At 36.8% G+C, this 22,227-nt stretch overlaps 1 protein-coding gene across 5 annotated transcripts in view; it reads left to right on the plus strand.

The window, feature by feature from the left end:
* PPM1B (protein phosphatase, Mg2+/Mn2+ dependent 1B) overlaps positions 1 to 17,010 on the plus strand; it is a 62,164-nt gene extending 45,154 nt beyond the window's left edge. For 2 of the 5 annotated variants that reach the window (XM_071427447.1, XM_071427436.1), the window contains exons 5-7: positions 4,071 to 4,182; positions 7,375 to 7,432; positions 13,364 to 14,319. In XM_071427447.1, the coding sequence (XP_071283548.1) occupies positions 4,071 to 4,182; positions 7,375 to 7,432; positions 13,364 to 13,591 (398 nt within the window). In that variant the 3' untranslated portion in view covers positions 13,592 to 14,319. Of the gene's footprint in view, positions 1 to 4,070; positions 4,183 to 7,374; positions 7,433 to 13,363; positions 14,320 to 15,145 lie in introns of those variants that run through there. The other 3 variants (XM_071427456.1, XM_071427465.1, XM_071427475.1) reach the window with 3 other exon arrangements.
* The last annotated feature ends 5,217 nt before the right edge of the window (positions 17,011 to 22,227 follow it).

The following is a 22,227-nucleotide window of genomic DNA, read 5'->3' on the forward strand; positions in this document are numbered from 1 at the left end:
TTTATCTTTTAACTTAGTGTAGAAAATAGTGTATAAAGGAATTGTGCCTGAAAGTTTTAAACTGTCTGCAACTCTAAAAACATAAAGCCTGATAGATATGTTGTGACACTGATAATATGGATTTGTTTAAAATGCCTTTTTAGAGGCTGACTATTCCTCTCAAAAAGCAAATAATGGTATTTGAACACAATTTAACAAGAACAAAATTTAAAAAATTTATTAATGAGTTAGCAGCTCACAAGTTATATGCAGTTGGCTGATAGCCAGTAACAATTATATTTATACCTGTAGTAAAAGCATTCTGAAAAATATAAGTTTGTCTTGGAACTACCAAGCTGCAAAGATAGATGTTGTCAAAAATGTAAGCTATGAGTTCTCTTGGATACCCTCCACTTTGACTAAGTGACTAATACAAATCAGGGCAACCTTAGAACTTAGTATAGAGTCCTCTGGGACTTCCTGAAGTAATTTTAGTTTGATCACTGGTGTTTGTTCTTAATGAATACACACTGTTCTGTTTCTGCTCTCTTGTGGGCCTTAAATATCAGGCTGACTGTACAAACCCGTCAAACATTTTAGGCAACAGGGTTTTTCACTACTATACTTGGGCATTTTAAGCTCTGGCTCAGGGAGAATAGCAGTGTTTAAGGCATGCTTTTGTTAGATTTAAAAAAGTAGAAAAAAAGTTGAAAGTGAGTTTAATACTTGCACATGTAACATTTGTGCTCTGTACATTCTGTAAGTGGAATGCTGACATTTTGTATATTTGTATAATGAGCTGAGTTAGTAGTTCCCCATAATCTTTCCAGAGTTCTTAAAAGAGAATTATTGTCTTAATACCTCGAGATACTTTTTTATTTTAACAGATTGATTAAAAACAAGCTCAGCAAGTCATTGTTTACAGAGATTTCCAGTGGAAGAAATATGTACCCGTGCTCTGTTGCTAGTTGGGGTTTTGAGGTTGACGGAATGTGAATGACTGCATTCCAAAGCTGCCACTTGTAGGGTATACTGAAATGCTTAATGAGGTTAAGCTTGTGCCTGAGTCATTTATGACTCTGAGCACAGCCCTGCTTCTCATTTGAGTCATTTAATTGATCCATCTCCAAAGCACAGTCACAGAATTACAGGCTGGTTTGGGTTGAAAGGGACTTTAAAGATCATCTAGTTCCAGTGGCTCTGCCCTGGATGGGGCACCTTCCACAGGTGTTTGGGGCAGTTGTGCGGTTATGCTAGGTCACTTTTTTCTTACTGCCCCTTGCAAATACTTTCTGCTCTCTTTTTAAGAGATCCAAAGTTTGGTCCCACAAAGTGAAAACCAGGTCCAGAAGTCAGTTCAGTTCTCTGATATTGTGTTCAATATCAGTTCTCTGATACATGTTTCTGTTTATTTGAAAGGGTGTTATCAGAATTGCAGTTAATAACAGACAAACCACAGAACTCCACGAAACCCAAGAAACCATTAACCCCACAAATCATAAGTAGGAGCACATGATCTGTGTAGGCTTAAACAGTCTCACTGATATACTCAGTTTATCCCCTAAGTTGGATGATGCATTTTACATATGTGGAATATACTGTATATAAAACTCATTTGTCATAATCTGATAGCTGGGCATGAAAGGAGGTGCTTCTACATGGAGAACTTGTAATGCCTATCTGTGAATGAAGTGTTAGGCTTTTAGTGAAAAGTGCTTCAGAAATGAAGTAGTAGACTTTGATGTGGACTTTGATGAATATTCATATTTAATAATATCAGGAATTATTCTTTAAGTATCTGAATTATATTAGCAATGCAAGGCTAACTGTAAGGTTACTCTTAACATCACAGAGGTTAAGCTGAAAATTGTAAATAGCCATAAATCTGTTTCTGAAAAAATTTGGTTTCTTTCTCTGGTGTCCTTTGTCAAGCACACACACAGTGTGTACCTGCTAACTGATGTGTAATGACAGTGGGTCATGCATGCTCATTTGCTTTATTCTCAATTTTCTGTTAGGAAGCTTTTTTTTTTTTTTAAGAGAGGAACCAAGTTCTGGATAAAATTACTCACTCTAATACCAGGAAAATAAAAAGACAATGATTAGTTCATCCAGAATTCTTGGTTTGCCACCTTGTAGAAATGGAGAGAAATGCTTATGGTTCAGTTCAGCGCTCCCTGAGAAGTTGTTATGCAGCATAAATGTATATGTTTCTAGTACCAAGAAACATACAGCAATCTTTAGCTGTGTCATTCCTTTTTAAGAAGATATAAAACCCTTATGCTTGCGATAAATATTTAGAAATTTCTTGGATTTTTAGTTTTTCTTATTACTAATTTTTGCTATTTGTCTACTTTTCCTGTGTATAGAACCAGATTTGTTCTTGGTATAAAAAGCATATTTTCATTAGAAATGTTTCCTGTCAAATGTATCTCAGCAAAATTATATTATAACAGTACAATTACTTCTAACTAAGTAGAACTGAACAAAAGGATGCAGTTTATAAGAGGAGTTGTGGCTAATTTGTGTGAGCATGTGTGGAAGAAGTGATCAAAATCCTAAGATTTTGGCATACTTACTCAGCTATCACTTCCTTTGCTAGCCATGATTTATCCTTAGTGGATGGATGGATGGATGGATGATAATACACATCCAAGTTTCATAGAACAGTCTTTAATTTTAATCACTTCTAGTAGTAGTGCAGTTATCTTATTCTTTGCAAAAATTGTATGGTGCTGGCTTAAGATTGGGACACAGAGGCTTAATAGTGCCTTATTTGTTAGAAGGTAATGTAATTATCCTACAAGTGATTGCTTTGAGGGGTTACAGATGTGCCCCATACAAAGTGGGTGAGTACCTGCCGAGCACTTTGTTCACCTTGGTAGTCCTGAGAGAAGCCTGAATGCCACTTGCTTCTTTAAAAAGTGATAGACATCAATAAAGATTTAAATACTAGGAAACTTGGGATGAAGGGTTTGAGGTAGGTAGGTGGTGTGCTTTTCTGCTAACTTAAGAAACTCATAAACTGCAGGCTCCATGTCAGTCATCCAGAATATAGTCAATTGTAAGAAATGAAATTACTTGTTTCTTATCTTTGGATAGTAGCCAAGATACAGAATGACTGAAGTTTTTTTAGGATGATACTTGAGAGGGTTCATTCTTAATTCTTCTTAAAGAGAATTTTATCTAGAACGATGTCTACAGGAAATAGCACTCCATTCCTTAATTTAGTTGATTTTCAGAAAAAATGTTCTCTCTTAAAAATAGAAGACTTGTGCATACAACTCCAAACCTTTTTATGCCATGGTTGAATGAGTAGAGGCTGATGACTGGAAGCTGGTAGCATTACACCTGTGTGAGTGCATATACAGATATTATACATTCATCTTAATAGCAACCCTGATGAAAGACAATATGTGAAGATTTACCTCACTTCAGGTAGTTCTTTTCCAAGCTAGGAGAACTTAGAGGCTAGAAGCACTGGACTTGACTTGAGTTGTATGTCAACTTTGAAAATGGATTATAATTTAAAATTATTATAAAAATAAGTATTTTTAATTATTCCTCATCAGTTCCATATTCCGTTTGGGCCACTTGAGTGCTAATATTATCTATCCATTATGTATCCTCTGGATTGCTTGGTGGTCCCAGTGTTTGTGCACTGGAGATTGAGCCTTTGAGGATACAAGGTGTTACTGACAAGGAAGCGTGCCAGAATCGTGGGAAGCACTGGCTTTATGGCATGCAGTGTGTTGCACTGCAAAGGGAAGCTAACTGAAACAGACTCCCAGCTGCTGTTCTGTCTTTTTCAGAGAGAACAGACTGCTATCTCCAGGGTATTTCATTCAGTTCTCAGTCTCCTTCTGAATTTCTCTTAGAGAGTAAGGCTTGATGCATACTGGAATGACAGACTATGAATTTAAGCTCTGTTCTATCATGCAAAGATTGTTAACTTAAAATGCAAACAATGTTTTCCTGTTTACGTGTAACTTTTTCCATAATGCCTCTGTTAAAAAGTGATAATATCTTATATTTCAGTGTCTTAGCCAATGGGTGGTATTAATTCAGGATTTCTTGTGTTTTTAAATTAGAAATTATGGAAAAAGCAGGTGAAGAAGGAATGCCTGATCTTGCTCATGTTATTCGTATTTTAACTGCAGAGAATATCCCTAATTTACCACCAGGAGGTGGTTTAGCTGGCAAGTGAGTACAGTACTAGAATTTCTTGAACTGTTAAATTCACTGACATGCTTTCATTTAATGTTTTAAAGTTTTCTTATTGTAATAGCTATACTCAAATCAAGTTTTTTATGTTTGAACTTAGTTTTACCTTTTGCAGTATATAGACTTTTGTGTCATTGTTCCCATTCTAGAATGGTAAAGAGGAAACACATAATCGTATTATACACAACATATTAATTTATACCTAACAATTTATTATTTCCATGTGGCCATTTAAAAGAAAAATATATATATTCTTGGCTTTTTACTGCTTTACTACATTTGTTAAGAGCTATCAGACATATCAAAATGAATATCAAAAATGCCAGGAGATCAGTTTTCCTGATGTCATGTTTTCCCAACCACATGGTTGTGGAAATGTCCATTATAAGCTTGGAACAGTACTTATTTGCTCAGCAAACATTCTCATGAGAAAATTGTTTTTATTTGTTTAGTCTGAAACTGAATGGTAGATAACTGAGAATATTGAACTAGAATATGCATCTTAAAACTCAACAGGAATAAACCTTCAGCAATTACATTGGCTTTGTGGGGAGCCCAGTGGTGATGTTCTGGCAACCTATAACTTGAGGATTTTAATGAAAAGAATTCAGGATTGCATTAACAATTGTTAATCTGGAATTCCCCAGACAGTAGGACTGATCACTGTTCCCTGGCATAGAGCATGTTGTTTCTGGAATATTCGTATTTTACAAAATACGAAGTCCTGCCCTCTGAGCATTTGTGTATGTGTACATCTATTTTGATTGCATGTACTTGTTAATGAGCACTGTTTGCCATGATTATATCTCTCTGGCCTTGGAAGTATCATTCTGGGTCTTTTTCTCCACTTGTGTACATTCCAGGCATTCAGAGAAGTTTTGGTTTGCCTGTTCTTCTTGGTGCCTCCCAACTACTGTGTTTTGTTATTTTGCTCATTAATAACTACATCATGTACTGCTGCACTATTCTGGACGCCTGACATATAAATTCTGTTTTAATTTGTTGTGAACCAGGTTTTGTTTTTCATAGACTTGGTTCAGAATTTGCATTTTGGTGCCTTTCTCTTCATCTTGACTTTTAAAGTCCCCTGACTTCAGGAGTGTACCTGCAGTTTCTTTCAAGAAAATGTTAAGTAACTTAATGTTATTAAGTATTAGGTAACTTGTTCTTGGCCTCTGAACTTGGGACAAAGACAGACAATATGTAAGTTCATTTTACTTGCAGGAAATTAATGGAAGTATTGGAAAAAAATACTTCTGCACAAGCCAAATCAACGTACTGTGTAACTTAAAACTTTTGTCCTAACAAGAGGATATTCTTTTTCTTGAGGTCCTTGTCCTGTGGTGTTACCAGATCACAAAGAGGTTACACTTTGTCCGTGTGTTTGAACTCCAAGACCTTGCTCAAACAGGTTGCAATGCAACCAGATCTTTTCTGTGGCTGTAATCCACAGTTTTAGCATCAGTGAAAGTTGCTCCCAAATTCTAGCATATCTGAGCTGGAGAATTGCAATTCAGTGTTACTATGACTAGAGTGTGTTTGCAAACCTTAGGAACCCCTTAAGTAGCTCCATTTATATTGGCACTGTATAATTGCTTCCTTCAAGCTTCTCACTTATGTAGAAGCCCCTGCTGGCCCACTCTTTGAGACAGGAGATGTATGGGTCAGCTGATGGTGCTGTTTTATCCTAGAAAATCTTACTCTCCAAAGACTGTTTTCTGGCTTGACTCCAATCCCCTTGTGATTTCAAATGCTGCCTCAAGAATGGAGGTTTGTTGCTGAAGTAAACAAAAGCCCTGAGCTACTCTAGCACCTGGGCCTTAGTAGTTCCACTCAAAATCTTCCCCCTGAGTTTTCCCATCAAAGAAAAGCACAGAGAAATACATTGGTGAAAGAAAGAAAAGTGAATTAAAAAATTGGAGAATTCCCAAGTAGCTTGTTTTCATGTCTTTTTAAACCCATGTAGCAGTCTTGCTTGGACTGTCCAGGTGTTTTCTGTTACCTTGAAGGTGCCTTTGCTTTATGTAGTGCAGACATTTAGTCGCAATTGTGCCATTCCTCTCTCACGAAATTTGGAACTAAATAGAGAGAGCCCTTTCCTCTAGCATTGGCAAAAAGATTCAGTTTCTTTTCCTTAGGAAGACCCTCCATCAATTCCAATGGATTCCATACTGCCTCAAATATGCAGCCTTTACAGATTTCTGAAATATGTTCAAAAGGAGCCTCATCAAACTTATCCTCAGTATTCTGGGGCAGAAAATTCTGTTGCATTGAGAGCCATGTGTATTTGAGACATTTGCTGCTGTTTTGGCATCTGATGCCTTTGTGCTCTTTAGAGGAGTCAACAGTTGGTGCCCCTCATTCTGTAAGACAAAATTTTTAGAGATCTTGGTCACTTCCAGACTTAAGTCTTAGTCCATGTAGCAGTTCATTTTTGTTGAAGCTGTCAATAACTTTGATCATATTTATTATAACTGTCTGAATGTTTGCCACTTGTAACTTTGATTTGAAATGTGAGTACATAACCTTTTTTGCATCAGAAGTCTGTTTATATGATGGGTTTTATTTTTTGTGAAGTTCTTTGTGCTTATTTTGACTGCCTGTGAAAGTGTGGCCTTAAATGGCACTGCTACAAAAGAAGTCTAGCTAGTGGCTTTTGTGTTTTAATTTCTAGTGTGACTAGACAATAGAAAGCACATCTCAGGGGTCATATATGCTGCATACCACACTTCAACGTTTTGTAGATGGGTTGTAACCTGCATATATGTAATAAAGATGGGGGAAAACTGAACTGTCTTGAAGTTCCACATCCAGAAATAAGGCAAGAAAACCAGCAAACTGGAAGAATTTTTTCATAACAAGCAAAATACAGATTTAACTGCTACTCTTGACAAAATCTGAGTGTGCAGCTCTAAAAAGAGGTGGATCATACAGAGGGTAAGGTAAGAAAATGGTTTTACTCTGCTGAGTCTTTACAAATCTTAACCTGTTGCTAGATCCCCAAATTTTTATTGAAAGTGAGTAAAGACACAGAGTGGGTTTCATCTTTTTAAAAGGCAGATTAAAAGAAAAATACCTTAAACACTTCAAAATGCCTACTCTGATCAAACTTTTCTCAATGTTTTGAAATCCTTTGTTTTGCTTAATTTTTTTAAAAACTTCTCTTTTTAGGCGTAATATTATTGAAAGTGTGTATACTAGGCTGAATCCACACAGAGACAATGAGGGGGTAAGTTCCCATTTTGCTCTTTTTTAATGTGAACATCAAAGTTGTCATACATTAAGCAAAAGTGTTTGTCACTGGGAATAAAATATTAGAAATACAAGATACATATTGTAACAGACCTCTGATTTTTACCTTGCTTTGGATGGATTTGATATAGAAGTTCTTCCTTTAAAAGACAGAAAACTGACACCTAATTCTGAAAGACTTTTTAAACATCTAAATGACTACCACTTTCTCAGTCAAACCTGTGAGGCAACAGTGCAGGGTTTTTCTAAACTATGGTTTATAATTGTAAAAAATTAGTAGTCAGCAAATCCATTACCCAACTGGCTGTTATATCTACTGTCCAGAAATGTAGTACAAGAGGGGCAAACACACTTCCTGTTGTCTTCTATAAGAAGGCCTTGGTACACTGAATATAAAAGACTACAAAACTAATATTGACTATTTTCATAGCATTTACACTATCTTTTCGTGTCCCATCTCTACTGGTCTAAGGAAAAGTAATTTTAGATTACTTCAGTTATGATTTCTAAAATGGCTTACATTTTTCTTCCCATTTCCTACGAAGCTGAATTTTGAATTGTATGTTGAAATCTGGTTTATTGTACCTCTAAACCTGATTATTAGGTAGCTCTTAATATTAGTGTAAGTAATAACTGGTGTTTCTATCAATTGTGGTTAAATTTGTTTAAAAACTGGAAAACTGAAGAACTGATAAAAAACATCAGTGCTTGTACATATTGTCATTTCCTGTGCAGTTTATGTGAACTGTTTTGTGGAAATACCGTTCCTATTCTAGTCAATCCTTTGTAATGTTTTTTTCTTCTGAGATGGCTACAAGGCCCTCAGTCAGGTAGTTATTACAGTGAATGGTGTTGCACTTGAAATACCTTGAAATTATCAATTGCACACCTTGAGATAGTAAATACACAGTCTCACCACAATTGTTACTGTGTCTTTTCCATTGTCCTCTTTTCTTATCTGCCTAGATTTGATTTATTATCTTCAGTCAGAAAGCTTGTGTGGGTGGAAGGGGCCACTTTTCTGTTAGTGTACAAATGGAGAGGAAATCTTTCAACTTGTTAATTTTTTAGGATTTGTTCCTTTGTCTAGTTTGAAAGTCATAGGATATGCTTTTTTCATTTCACTTTCAAGAAAGTGTGCACAGTACCCCAAACCAAGATACACAAAATTTTCCTCTTTTCAGCTTCTTTAGTCCTTCAGGAAACTCTGCACTTCTATCAGCCTGCTACTACTTTTTGTGTTTAGCCAGAACTTCCCCTGCTTTTTGGGGAAAAGTTTCTGGTATATTTGGCTTCTTTAAAAATTAAAAAAAAAAAACAAAAACAGCATAGGTTTTTCAAATTAATTGGTATTTTGAGAAAAAACCCTGAATGTTTGTCTAATGGTTACATTTTAGAAGTGTTATATGCCATAGTTGTATTTATGATGCACCTGTTCTAAGTCTAGATTTACTTCTCAATAGCTGTGCAAGTTTGCTGAAATTTCTAATATGTAGTACAGCATCTGTTTGTCTATTGGCTCCTTTCAGGAAATGTTTGTGCATCATCCATTTTAATTTAATAAAATGAGTTAGCTAACTTGAATATGCATTTTGCTCATAAGAGAATATACCATTAACAGCTTTGACCTTTGTTGCCATTAAAATCCCTGAGTAGCTGGTTTACTTTTAATTTGGTTTCTTTAAAAAGAGATTTGAACCGTAGACTGCAGTCTGCTTCCTAAATTTTTCTTATGTTGATATAGACGTGCAAATCTCAGATATGTGTTTTAAATAGAGTGGTTTAAATTCTCGTTTGAGCTTGTGATAGCATGTCATTTGCCAGTCAGCATCTTTGTTCTTTTCCCCCCAAGTGGTACTAGCCCAGAGCAATTTGAGAGGATAAACTCCCCTTTGGTGAAGGATGCAATTCCTGGTTGCATTTTCCCAGCAAGTTATCTTAATGTCCTTGAAGTGGATGAATCTGCTGTGCCTCATCTGACACAATGAAAACATGACCTTCTTGCTGGTCTTACTCAGTTTCAGGTGTATGTGTGGTGATCTCTGTAGCCTTCTGAACTGGATATTGTAGTGTCAGAGATGTAAAGGGAAGGAAGCTGTTCAGTTATTCAACATCAGACTCTTCAGAATGTCTACACACAGTGATAATGTTGCTACACATCTCACATTTAAGCAGGAAGCAAAGGCAGGAAGGAAACATACACTATATCCCAATGATGACATTGCCAAGTGAGATTGAAATCTGGCCAAGATGCTCCTGTTTAAACTAGTATGAGGCTAGAGCAGATGTTCATATGAAAAATGAGGTGCTAGAGACATGGATGCTGAGTCTGCAGAGCACAAAGGCACCCTAGCACTTGAGCATCCTTCCCTGAGTGTGGTTAGCAGTGCACCCGTGTCTGCTGAGAGTGGGTGTTGTGCAGAACACTTCTGTTACTGACTGGAAACTCTGCCTGTGGCAGTCCTCTTCCATCTTATGGCTGTATGTAAGACTAAAGCAATTTTTATCATATCAAAATAGTAATGTTGTTAGTTGCTAAAATATTAATGCAAATGATAAAAAAACCTCTCCAAACCACACAAACAACAACACAAACAGATTCACTTTTACAATTGAGAATATGGTTTCCTTCTAAAGACTATGCATTTTAGTGTCTAACAATTTTAAAATAGTTACCATGAGTTTCTGTGAACTAGATCATAATAGCTTTCCAAGTTAGTTCTTAGTATATAAATGAAAACCTTGGTTTTATCTGTTTCTAGGTTAGCTTTGTTTTACTCAGCACCGTAAATGTTTCAGGTAGTGTTGCACTTGGGTTTTGTTTTTGGTTATCCAAACTAGTGATAGTAGATTTTTATTCTTCACACTTGTTTCCTGAGAAACTTTAACATAGAGCCTAAGTAAGGAGATGCCATGCAGAACAAGAGTCTGAGAAATAAAAGAATCCTTACTAACAGCAGTATCCAGAGATCACTAGTCTGGTTTGAGGGTATAGCAGTCCTAAGTTATTTCTGCTAGCAATCTCAGCAGATTACAATTATTTTATAAATCCAGGGCTGGAGAGAGCCCTGCACTGTGGTCACAATGAACAACTTTATCATTGTTTGAGCAGAGACTTCTGCTACAAATGAGGTATCTTGTGCCTTTACAAATATGAGTGAAAGCACAGAAATCTATTATGTATTGGGGCCTGATGCTTTCAGATCTTTAAAGGGAATTCAAAAGAATGTTTTCATAGCTAAATAATTGTTAGCGCTGTGATGTTACAATACCACTGAAGAGTTGTTCTTACTTCCTGTGCTAAAGTATTACTCTTTCTCTGTGACTCTGACCATTTTACTTTTTGATGTGTTCGTGAGACTAGGAGACTACTATCTGATTAGGCTACTTCACTGTATGTATATATCCTTAAACATAAGAAAGAATGTTAAAATTGCAGTGAGTGTGTTAATAGTTTCAGTGGCATTTGCTTAAAGCTGCCTTTGAGCGTCTTAGTTGAAATCAATCATATTTCTCTCTTGTTTTTACTAATAATACACTCTGTCAGTTGACTGAACCAAATCATATGCCATTAAGGGCTGCTACACATAAAAAAATGTAGATGGACACAACTCTTACATCATTCTCACAACATTATAAATCCAGTCTTCAATACATAGCGGCCCTTTTCATACACATAATTTAATAGCACAAAACTTGTGTAAAAATTGTCAATGTTCATGTTGAATATAGCTAGCACAAATTTATTCCTGATTTTATGGTCAGTAGCGCTTCAGTTGAATTGAAATGTGAAGGAGGGCAAATGCTACCTTGCACAATAACCATAGTTTTCAGGGACCTGTTCTAGCCACACATCATTAGAGAGAAATCTCTGTCTATATAGCATATAATATATAAAAGAGGCAATTTCTGTCCTACTGTATGTGGGGTTTCTTGTCTGTTAGCACTGAGGGACACAAGGGAAGCACGAAATAGCCTGCTGTAAAATAGGGTGCAATGCCATGCAGGATGTGAGTTTGAATATCAAACGCTAACAGCATTGCTAATTCAACTCCTACCAGCATTTGAATTGCTTAGGAGCCTCAGGGCTGCTATTATATTGCTTATTGCTTTTACTCTTCAGTGTTGCATGGAGCAAAATTATTCACTTCAGTCTGCCAAAGGAATTTTTAAAGATCTTGGTATTGTGAAATGTGGAAATTTCAGGGTGTACGTGTGCTAATGTCAACCTCAGAGCAAAACTGATGGAGTAGATGAAATATGGAATTTAAATGTTCCCTGAATTTTAAAAAACTGGAAGTCTTTCAGCTATGTTGCCCTGTTTAATATTAGCTAGGTATATACATAACTCAGGGGTTTTTTTGTCAAACCAAGAAACAGGATACATCTGTAGCCTCTTCTTGGTGCTCCGGGTTTTTGCTGACATTGTGCTTGTAAGGTATTAAAGCAGTCCCATTTCATGCACTAAAACTATCTCCTTTGTCTTGCTTCTCTCTGTGCTCTTGAAGACAAGAGAGTACTGAATTCTTGAATATTCTCTTAAATATTTTCATATTTGAATGTGAAAATTCTAGTACATGGGAGCCAAAACATCTCAAACTAAGACCAGCAAACCACTGTGAAAGTCTGTCTTGTATTTCCTGAACAAATTAAACTTAGAGGGATGCCATTATATGCAGTAATACTCCTTTTTATGGTAAAATTGTCCCCATTTTGACTTGGACTGTGCTAATCAGTCTTGGGGCCTTTATTCCAGCAACATTACATAGAGCATGCAGAATCTTACTGATCCCAAGGTATTTTCTCAATACTGCTATTAAGCTTGTAAATGAATGACAGCAGTACTTGTACTTAGGAAGCTTTTGGATTACATGACAATAAAATGAGGTCAGCATGAAAACAAGGCAGTCTGGATTGTGCTTCTAATGTCTTGAAAATCTGCCAGCTTCCAGAGATAGTTTCATTTGTCTAGATTGATAAGTTGCTAGATATTAATAATTTAAAATGTACTGTTCCCTTAAAGCAACAGTACTGCTTTAGCACTTGAAAGTGAAAATACCTAGTATCAGTGTCAAAGCACTGTAAGTCTATCACCAAAAAGCACAATATTTTTTCAACTGGAGGCTTGTAACCAAGCAGATCATTTGCTGAGGAGACTTCCATTCCTTAATCAGCACTCAACGATCAGATTTTGTACTGAAGGTTCTTAGGTTTGACATTAAACAACTGTTCTACCTGCTAGTTTTTCCAGGCAATACACAATCTGCCCAAAGGTGTGTCTTATGTTGTTCAAATACCAGCATTCCCCACGCTCATGGGTAGCTGCTTGCTTTTCTGGCGGCATCATGCATGCAAAAATCAGAGTGTTCACTAAAACACTGAGCCTTTATTTTGATGTGATGCTTCAACTAACCTACTATCTATCAGTAGAGTTAGCTATTCTGAGTTTTCCACAGAACTGTGCTGCTACTGGCTGTGCAGAAATTCACAATTAAATATATTGACCTGGTGGCTAAAGAAGCTTAAATTTTCAAAATTTTCCACTGATAAGTGTCCAAAAGTTGTGGGCGTGTATCATCTGTATTTATCTAAGACATTTGAAATAAAGATGGAGTTAATTGGCAGGGGTACTTTGACTGGCTCAAAATGAATTGAAATTATTGAAAATGCTGGTTTAATAGTTATCATTTCTTAAATTATGTTGTTTAAAAGGATGAAAATGAAATGCATAGTTCTAAGTTGGATGTTGCTAATGAGGTGTTTTACATTCAAATAGAAAGTTGCTTTCTCAGTTTGAAAAAAAGATTGGTTTTTCGGTTTGCTTTTTTTTTTTTTTTTTTTTTAATGTGGTTAGAAAAACTTTTAGTTTAACTACTGATCTTTTTGGGGTGTTGAATCTCAACCGAAGGAGCCCGGCGCGGCCGAGGAAGGCGGATCGCAGGGGAGGTTGGTGGAGGCGCTGAGGCAGATGCGGATTAATCATAGGGGCAACTACCGCCACCTGCTGGAGGAGATGCTGGCCGGGTACCGCCTGGCGCAGCTGCAGGTACCGGATGCCGGCCAGGTACCGCCCCCGCCCGGCCCCGGCCCGGCCCCGGCCCCGGGCAGCGACCGCAGCGGGCAGCAGCACTCGTGACACCCGCGGCCAGCTAGCGCTGCGCTTCACCGCCGCGGCTTCCCTGCTCGCATCGCACCGCCGCACTGCTAGCCTGGAAGACTGGTTGGCTTTACTCTAGTTACGTGGACAGGTTGTTCGTACAGAGCTCGTACTTCCTTACGAGTTCAGCTGCTGGGGGATGTTACAGTTATTGCATCCTAAGTTGTGTAGCGAGATTTAACTTCCCCTTTGAGATTTTGATCTTCTTTTTTCAAATCCTGTGTCACCAACAACAGGAGTCTAACATGATACGCAAAAAGGCGTTTTAAAACTTTTTCTTTTGAGAACATTATTAAATAATAGTTTTGATGGTATATGTTTGTTCATTGTAAAGTAATTTACATCTTAGTTGTATCTTTTGTGCAATTTAATTGAATTATACAAATTATTCAGGTTTTTTTTTCCCCCAGCATTATGTACTGCATGTTTGTGTTTGGTTTGTATATAGTTTCTATTACAGCTAAATTACAAAAGCTGTTTTATTTTAGGTTGTCACTTATGAAATGTTTGATTTTTTTTTTTTCTTTTTAGTTCAGATTGTATCCAGTGTTCATCATATATACTGATTTTCTAGACAACGGTATTATTACTTCTCAGGTTGTAGCATAGCATATATCCAGAAATGAAAATGTACTTAAATTTAGTACATAGTGTCAAGTTACAATAATTTGTGAATAAGTGAAAATAAAGAATATGCTGTGGAATAATACCTGTATGCATATTGACTCTTTTAAGTGAGTAATAAACTTTCTTTGAAGTGTTATCACTCTGACATGACTTGAAACTTTTCATAGCTTCTGATGTGAACTCATGGTGTTCATTAGTTTCTACAAAGCTTTGAGTGATTTTGGGTTTGGAGCATTTGTATTGCCCACTGTATTGAGCAACATTTCTCAGGTTCAAGCTAAACATCAGCCATATAAATGAATAAACTATTCTTCTAAAGCTTGCCTTCTGCCACATCTTTTCTTGTCTCTTGGGGTACAGCACATACACGTATGTCCATTTGGGTAGGTTGATGGTAATACTGGGACTGTGCAGTAGTGGTAGCTCATCTGCTAATAAGTGAAATCTCTAAGCTTGTGTCATCTGTCAGTTCATAACATAACACGTGCAGAAAAATATAATTGTTCAAAACAGGTACAAATTTCACTGCCTTAACAAAAAATGACCCTGCAGGAATTTCTTTTGGACCAGGAATACCTGACAAGCTGAGTTCCATAGTATTTTGTAGAGCTTTTTTTTGGGTTTGTAGTCCACAGATATAGTATGTATTGATAGTAGTGATTTAGTAAGGTAAATCTTGGTTTTGAGTCATTCTGCTATAAGAGCTTTACTGGATTCATGTTTTATAAAAGTAAATTCCATCATGATGTTGACAAACAGGAAATATTTGTGTATGGAAAACAAGGAAAATGTTTTCTGTCTTAACGCTAGTGTTCTTCTTAATTATGCCACTGAAATCCAAAGTGCAACAAAATGTTTTCATTTGTATTGGTGAGTAGTAATGTTTCTCCTCTTCTTTTCCTGTAGGGTTCTGGAGATCTAGAAGATCCGTGGTAGCCTTACAAATCTGCTAAAATGCTTTTGATTCTGAAAGGGGGAAAAAAACTTTTAAATCTGATCTCTTCAATACAAGGGAAAATTTCTGGTGGATTTCCAACATTTTGTGAAATGGGCAGAAAGATAATAGAATTTTCCATCATTTGTTCATTTTTGTGTTCTCTGATATTGCCACTCTTAGCATTGCCTGTACTACAGTATTTTTACCAGCCTCAGGCATACTGATTACATCTGTAATGAACTTTGGCCCTAATAAAGAAGGAAGGAAGGAAGGAATATTCTCTCAGCAGATCGGTGTGTGTACCTGAGGTGCACGGGATTGTAGGCCTACTCTGAAGATACACTGTGGCTAAATGAAACATGCAACACACAAGCTTGAGAGAGAGTACAAGTAATTGTTTGAGACGTTTCTTATTTCACTTTACCAAGTTGGAAGGCTTTGCAGCTCTGTGGCTTGGAAGTAATTTCAATTGGGCAATACGCTATCAGATGTGTATTTTTTGGTTTTTTGGGTTTTTTTTTTTAAATTTTCCAGTTTTACCTGTATTACCAGACCATTAGGTTTCCCTGCGGTGTCCAAATTGTGATACATTGCCTACTGCTTGCTTGAAGATAAGTGTATTATTTGGCAATAATATATGAAGATTCTAGGCATCTAAAACCAGTAAGAATTTTACGCATGTGTACAACACACCCTTCAACTCTTGCTAGAGAAAATCTTTTTGAAAAAAAACAAACTGGTGAATTTATAGTTAGTAGTGACTTGCTTTGACATCTTTCACAGCTGCAGGTTTTTTTAAAAATGCTGAAAATTTGCCTTTATTATAATGTAAATTGTGATTTTTTTTTGTTCTATATGTGGTTTTCTATAGTTTTTTGATTTTTTTTTCAGCTTAAGATACAGACAGAAGTCTTGTGTAATATGGGTATAATTTTTAATTGTTTGCATTATTTTCGAAGTTCAAATTATCACTTTGAGATTACTATAAATACACTTAAAATTATCTATTTTAAATTAAGAAAATATTAGAGATATTTTCATGGGTTCAATGACCTTTCATTTTATAAGCAATGGGCATGGTACAGAGTGGCTGTCATGTAAGGTACTTGAAGATTCTTAGTTTAATTCTATTTTTGCAATAACCTTGACTTTTTTTCTGACTTCTTTGAGTTGTGCATGTAATGAGTCCAGTAAATGCTGAAAATGGGGAAGAGTAAAGTATTTATCTAAAATAAAAGCTATTGGGGAGGGGAAACAATGAATGTATCCATCTGTACATGATTTACATGCTGTGGATGCCTTGTAAACATTTTCCTATTTGTTTAAACTGTGTTTCAGCGAGGATGTAATTGCCCTTGTGTGTAGTTTTAAGCTAATGACAGTCATCAACTGGTTTTGTGTGAAATTAAATTCATGGTATTTTTCTGTAACTTTATCCCCATGGTGAGTCTGTAAAAACCACACTCTCTTTCATACTGATGCCGAAGGCCAGCTTTTCCAGTCATTTTGATTCACTGTGTATCTGATTTTTTTTTTTTTTTTTTGTCTAGAGAGGATTATTGCCACAGTATATTTTATTTATTCATTAGATTTTAGCCTTGTAAGTTAAAGTGTTTTAAATGATGATGTTAACAGGTATTTGTCCCTTTACTGGTTTTTTTGGGGTTGTTACAAGGTAGGGAATGAAGAATGCAAAATGGTTTATTGTTCAGACTGTCCGCTCTGGTCCAACCCTGTACTGATAGTACCTTCCCAGTATGATATTGTGATGTTTCATACAATACAGTGAACATAACCAACTTGTTATCTTCAATAAAGGATTGCTAAAACAGTGTGACATGCTTTCTATTTTCTTGGGAAGGACTTACTAAGAGGATGCAAGTGTTCCATATGAAAAGATAACCCAGTAAGATTTATGAGGTCTCTTGGTTGATGGATTTCTGGTTATTCTGTAGCAGATGTGCCCCTTCATCCCAGAAAAGCACAAGCCTCAAAGTGGACTTCTCTGTGGGATTAAGGAAAGGGCAAACAACATTTAGTGCTCCTAGGGCAAGTCCCCATCCCAAGTTTAGCTGGAGTCTTAGTCCAGCTATGGGAGAGTATTCATTTTAAGACTAAAAATTCAGATTCAACTAGACTTTTTGGTCAACTCATTTCTTGAAGTTTCTTAAAGATCTGAGCTTAAACCTACGACATTTCACTGTTGCACAGTTTTGAATAGAAATTTCTCTGATGTTAATGCTTTCATGTTAGAACTTTTACAGATTTTTTTTTCCAACTTACTAATATAGTTTTTCAGCTGAAAAGGCGAATGGAATCCTCTATGGTATTGATACTGCAGGGTAATAACCTGCCTGAATAGTTAGTGTTACTGTAGAATGGACATCTTGACAAACAACCTGAAGATTTTTGAGTCTACACATCTGTAACTTTAAACTTTCTTGTTGGATTTGCTTGTACAGCATAACCCTTGCATGCTTTCTTCATGAGCTACAATTTTAATGCCTTGTTCCACTGGTGAGACTTCTGGTATTCCATGGGCTCCAGTCCCATGAACACTACTTCGTGTAGATTTTTTACATTAAGGGGATAATCTCCCTCAAGTACAAGGGTTGATGCTTCCTTGTATTGAAGTGCAGCATACACACAGGTTTTTCAGAGAAGGATAATGGCTTGCACAGCTACAACAAAATGTAAATCAAGACAGCTTTTTCCCCCCTAAATTATCACTACTTGCCATTCCTGCATCCACTTGGTTATGAATTCTAGTCGTTTTTTTAGTTTAATCTAAGTACTGTGTAGATTTCAGCAGCCTGGGAAAAACTTTGCTTTTTGACTTTGTATTCTCAGTGTGAGAAATCTGAATGAATGATAAATTTTTTTCCTGTATTTGCCATAGCTTGTCCACAATTTAAAATTACATTGTCTTAATTTTGTTGCCACCTGGTAACTAACACAAAGATAGTTATGTAGAATACTGAGAGTGGGAAGTACCTCTTCCACCTGGATTTGATACAACTCTTTCTGTTGTATCAAATTCGGCTTGATTTTATTTTTATGTCCTCCTGTAACAGAGGCAAAGTAGTCCATGTTGGTTCTCAAATGTGCTCTCTGAGCAGCATAAAGATCTGTTTTAACTGCTCCTTATTAACATCTTAAGTGGAATAGGGGGTAATGAAGTAGATGCAAATATAAATTATGTCACTCTGACCTCAGAAGTCTCATGTTATGACAGTCTCCTCTTAATAGGCTGGATCTTCATGTGGTTATTCGGGCCTGCATGCAAACCTTTGCAAGACCTGGCCAAAATATCCATACTTTTCATGGCCCTAAATGTGAATCTGATGCTGATTTTGCTGTTTGGGTGGTTTAAAGCAAAACAAGCCAAAACACAAAAGCAACAAAAAATCCAAACCCAAAAAACCAAACAAACTGTTAAGTTGTTGATTCTTTTAGCACATCAGAGGCTGGCTATTAGTGGTTAAGTAGTTTCTTGGTATCATGTGTAAAGTGGAGTTCAGTCAGCCACTTCATCTCTGAACTTTTGTATCAGCCATAATTACTAGCTTAAATCTTAAATAGTAAAATTAGCCCCAGAAAACCGGTCATTTTTCTTTGGCACTTTGAGTGGAAATCAAAAACAATAGGAACTCCAAATTAGTTACAGCATTGAACTAAATTATAGTAGGCAACTTTTGTCTCTGGAAGATGAAGCTAAAAGCAATGCTGCCTTCAGATCTAGGCCTATAATGGAAAAAAAAAGGCCACAATGCTAAGCAGTTTTCAATTATCGCCTAATTTGCAGTTGTTGGCTTGAGGATTGTCTGAAGGCTTGTTGCTTTTGGCTCTTTATAGTTCTTTTTTAGCTCTAAACTGGAAATGAAGTTGGAGGGAGCTGCACTGATGTAGGTAAGCAACTCCATGGGATACTCCCAGAGATGAAGGCAATTTGACAAAACCACAAGAAAGGACCCAAAGTCACTGAATTTATGCAGTCTAATCCAGGTAAGTATGCAATTTATGCAGCTGAGGCTCCACCTCTCATATCTTTGTGACCTGTTTTCTCTGTGTGCCAATCTGAACTTGTCCTGTCTCTGTTTGGGCTGTTGCTGTACAGACCTGACTTAGCTCTGCTTGTTTTGTGCTGTTTCATGTTGGTACCTGGCTGCTTCTCTGTTGATCGAAACACGAGCAACTTTTGCATTTTAGCATGCCTGTGCCTCCTGTTAGTGTTCAGCTCACTGCTGGTGCTCATCTCTCATTTCCATCATTCACTCTGTCCCTTCACCAGTGCTGCTGTGCTTGGCTCTTTGGACGTCTCAAAGGTCATGTTCTCCCAAAGACTTTACATTTCTGTCTTCAAAAATCTTAAAAAGTTCTCCTTTGCTGTGATGTCTGGATTTAAATACTGTCTGAGGTTACTGAGATCTTCCTTCTGATTCTTGGCTTTCCTTATTTCCTTATTTGTATATGTGCAGCTTGACTGGGAATTTTCAGAGAAAAATCCTTGCTGTGCTGATCAGTGGTTGCTGTGATTAATGGCTGAATCGTCAACTAATGATTGCATCAGCACCTGCTTTTAAACCTAACAAAGACTGATAAGGCTTCAGGTCTGGGGATGGGCTGATAGGAGAAAAGAGTGGACATTCTCCATCAGTTGGGTAATCTTTCTCTGAAAGCAGTTATCCTTCCCAGTAAAGGATGAAAAACACTGTAGTAGGAATGAATACACATACTAAAGACTTGTGGTAAATATTTCAGTCTCGATGGATATAATTTTTCCTGTTGTGTCAAGTCTGCTTCAGAAATAACTCTGACCCTGGTTTTCTGCTTTCTCAGACTTCTGGAATCGAAGGTGAGTTGTGGGGAAGTTGAGTCTATGGTGCAGTAGTGTTTAGTGTTGTAAGGACCCTGCCCTTGACCTTTAAAAAGCTGGAATGAGATTCATGAGACCCCTGAATGATGATGTTGGAAGTGTGATGGTGGTGTTGGAAGTTTCTCTGAGCTTTAAATACAGAATTAGTGATTTTTCTGACCTTTTTCAGGTGGCTGTTGGAATATGTTTGGTAGATACAGGATATTTTGGAACAAACATTGTTCAGAGAGCTTCCGTGCAAGGTTCTGTCAGAAAATGACCAAATGTGTTTTTCTTTTATCATTTTGAAAGAGTTGCAAAGCTTAAGTGAAAGAAATTGGGCAGGAATTCATAGAAGGAAAATTCGCTTGTGAGATAAAACCCTACTTTTGGAAGTTAGTGTCCAGGACTTACAAAGAGAACCTAAAAATATTTGTGTGTGTTACATTCCTTGCAAGACTTACATTTTCTCAAAAAATCCCTGAATTGTCTTTTTAAAAAATTGCAAAAAGAGAAACTGTGGCGAAAATGCACCATTCTATACTGAAGTATTTTAGCTACTTCTGTGGGGAGTGAACATGTAGGTTAGTAAATATCTTAGATTTAGAAGTTAGTTGGAAGGTTTAAAGTAAATGCATTTTAACTTTGAAGTAAAATGCATATTTAAATTGCATTAATGAAGAGATACTTCCCATTAATTTTGTAAGGAAGCTTCTTAACACCATTCCCATCAAATTCATTTTGTGAATATTGTTTTTATTTTGTTTGGCGGGTTATTCAGATGCAAAATGGTGGATGCCTGCCTAATAGTCAAATAATTTACATTATTTAACTTGTTGTTAGGGGAAACTGCATGATATGAGGGGTTTTTTTTAATCCTCTGTCCAATGGTCATCTTCATTAATGCATCTAATTTTAATGGTATAGGAAGGATTTTGGCCTGGGTATGTAAAGCAGATATGTTTTCCTAGTGTATTTTAAATAATAATATTTCAACACTGGGAGCAGAAAATGTATGAAATGAAACCAAATTTTTTTTCCAGCTCCAATTAATCTGCATTTACTTTGGAAGGAGATAGTTTTTGGAAATACACTGCCAACACAAGCAGTGTCAAGGTGTTTGGAAGTGTGGTGCTTTACAAGAACTTCTCAGTCTCTTAGTACTTTTTACGTTATGCTGGCTGTGAAGTTTTAAAATGGCAAAATCTATTTTACATTCATCTCTTCATTCCTATTTGTCCTTACCTTTAAAAATGTGTTGGAAGCTCCATGCTGCTGCTTCAGAGATTACAGTAACTGCATTAAACGTCGCATTCAATAATTTAAAAAACCCAGAGGTCCAAGCATGGGAGTAATTGATTGCAGCAACTTCTTTACATGCTGTAACCATATTTCAAGTGCTGTTTCTGTGAACTAAAAAAAAAAAAAAAAACCCAAAATCCAGCAAAACCCAACAAAGTTATAGCTTTGTGACTATAGATGTGACTTCTCATATGATCTTAGTAGCCCCTATGCTTTGAACTGCATTAGATAAAAAGATTTTGTATTAAATGAAGGGAAAGGAGAAAAATATGTACCAAATGGGTGTTGTGTTATCACTGACTTGAAGATGTACAGCTGTCTTCCAGTTAAGCCTGCAGTATTCAAATATTTGAAAGATGTGTCTTTGAAATGCAAGCAGGGAATCCACTCAGGATAAAACCAGTTTGCACTCCTCCCCTGTACTTGGTAGAACAGACTCCCAAAGAGCATAGCAGAGCTAGCAGCATGAGAGCTGTGAGAGACTGCCATGATAGATGTGGAATGAGGAGCAGAAATGTACTTTGATTATTCTTGGAGGGGGGATTGGGTGTGTGTGATGCTGAATTGCTTCTCTGTTAGAGTGGAGAGAATGGAGTGGGCATTTAAATGCACTATGTGAGTGCTTGCAGGACGTGGGATTGTTTGTCTCTGGTTCACCAGCATGAACAAGTGAGGTGCCAGAGCTGTTTTGTGCAGATAAGCAGTGTGAGATCTGGCACTGAAGAGCCCACACAGTTCCATGGACTCATGAAGTTCAAAATGGAAAGGCTGGTATTTGCTGCAGGTGATGCTTTCTTCACCTTGCACCAAGCAGTGCTTTCACCCACATGGCTGGATCCTGAATGCCAGATGGTTCTAAAACAAAACTTGTTTTAGGCAGTGTTTATGAGGGTA

The sequence above is a fragment of the Agelaius tricolor genome, unplaced genomic scaffold (genome assembly GCF_023055355.1).
Source record: "Agelaius tricolor isolate 1412-34295 unplaced genomic scaffold, bAgeTri1.0.p SCAF_1, whole genome shotgun sequence".
NCBI lineage: Eukaryota > Metazoa > Chordata > Aves > Passeriformes > Icteridae > Agelaius > Agelaius tricolor.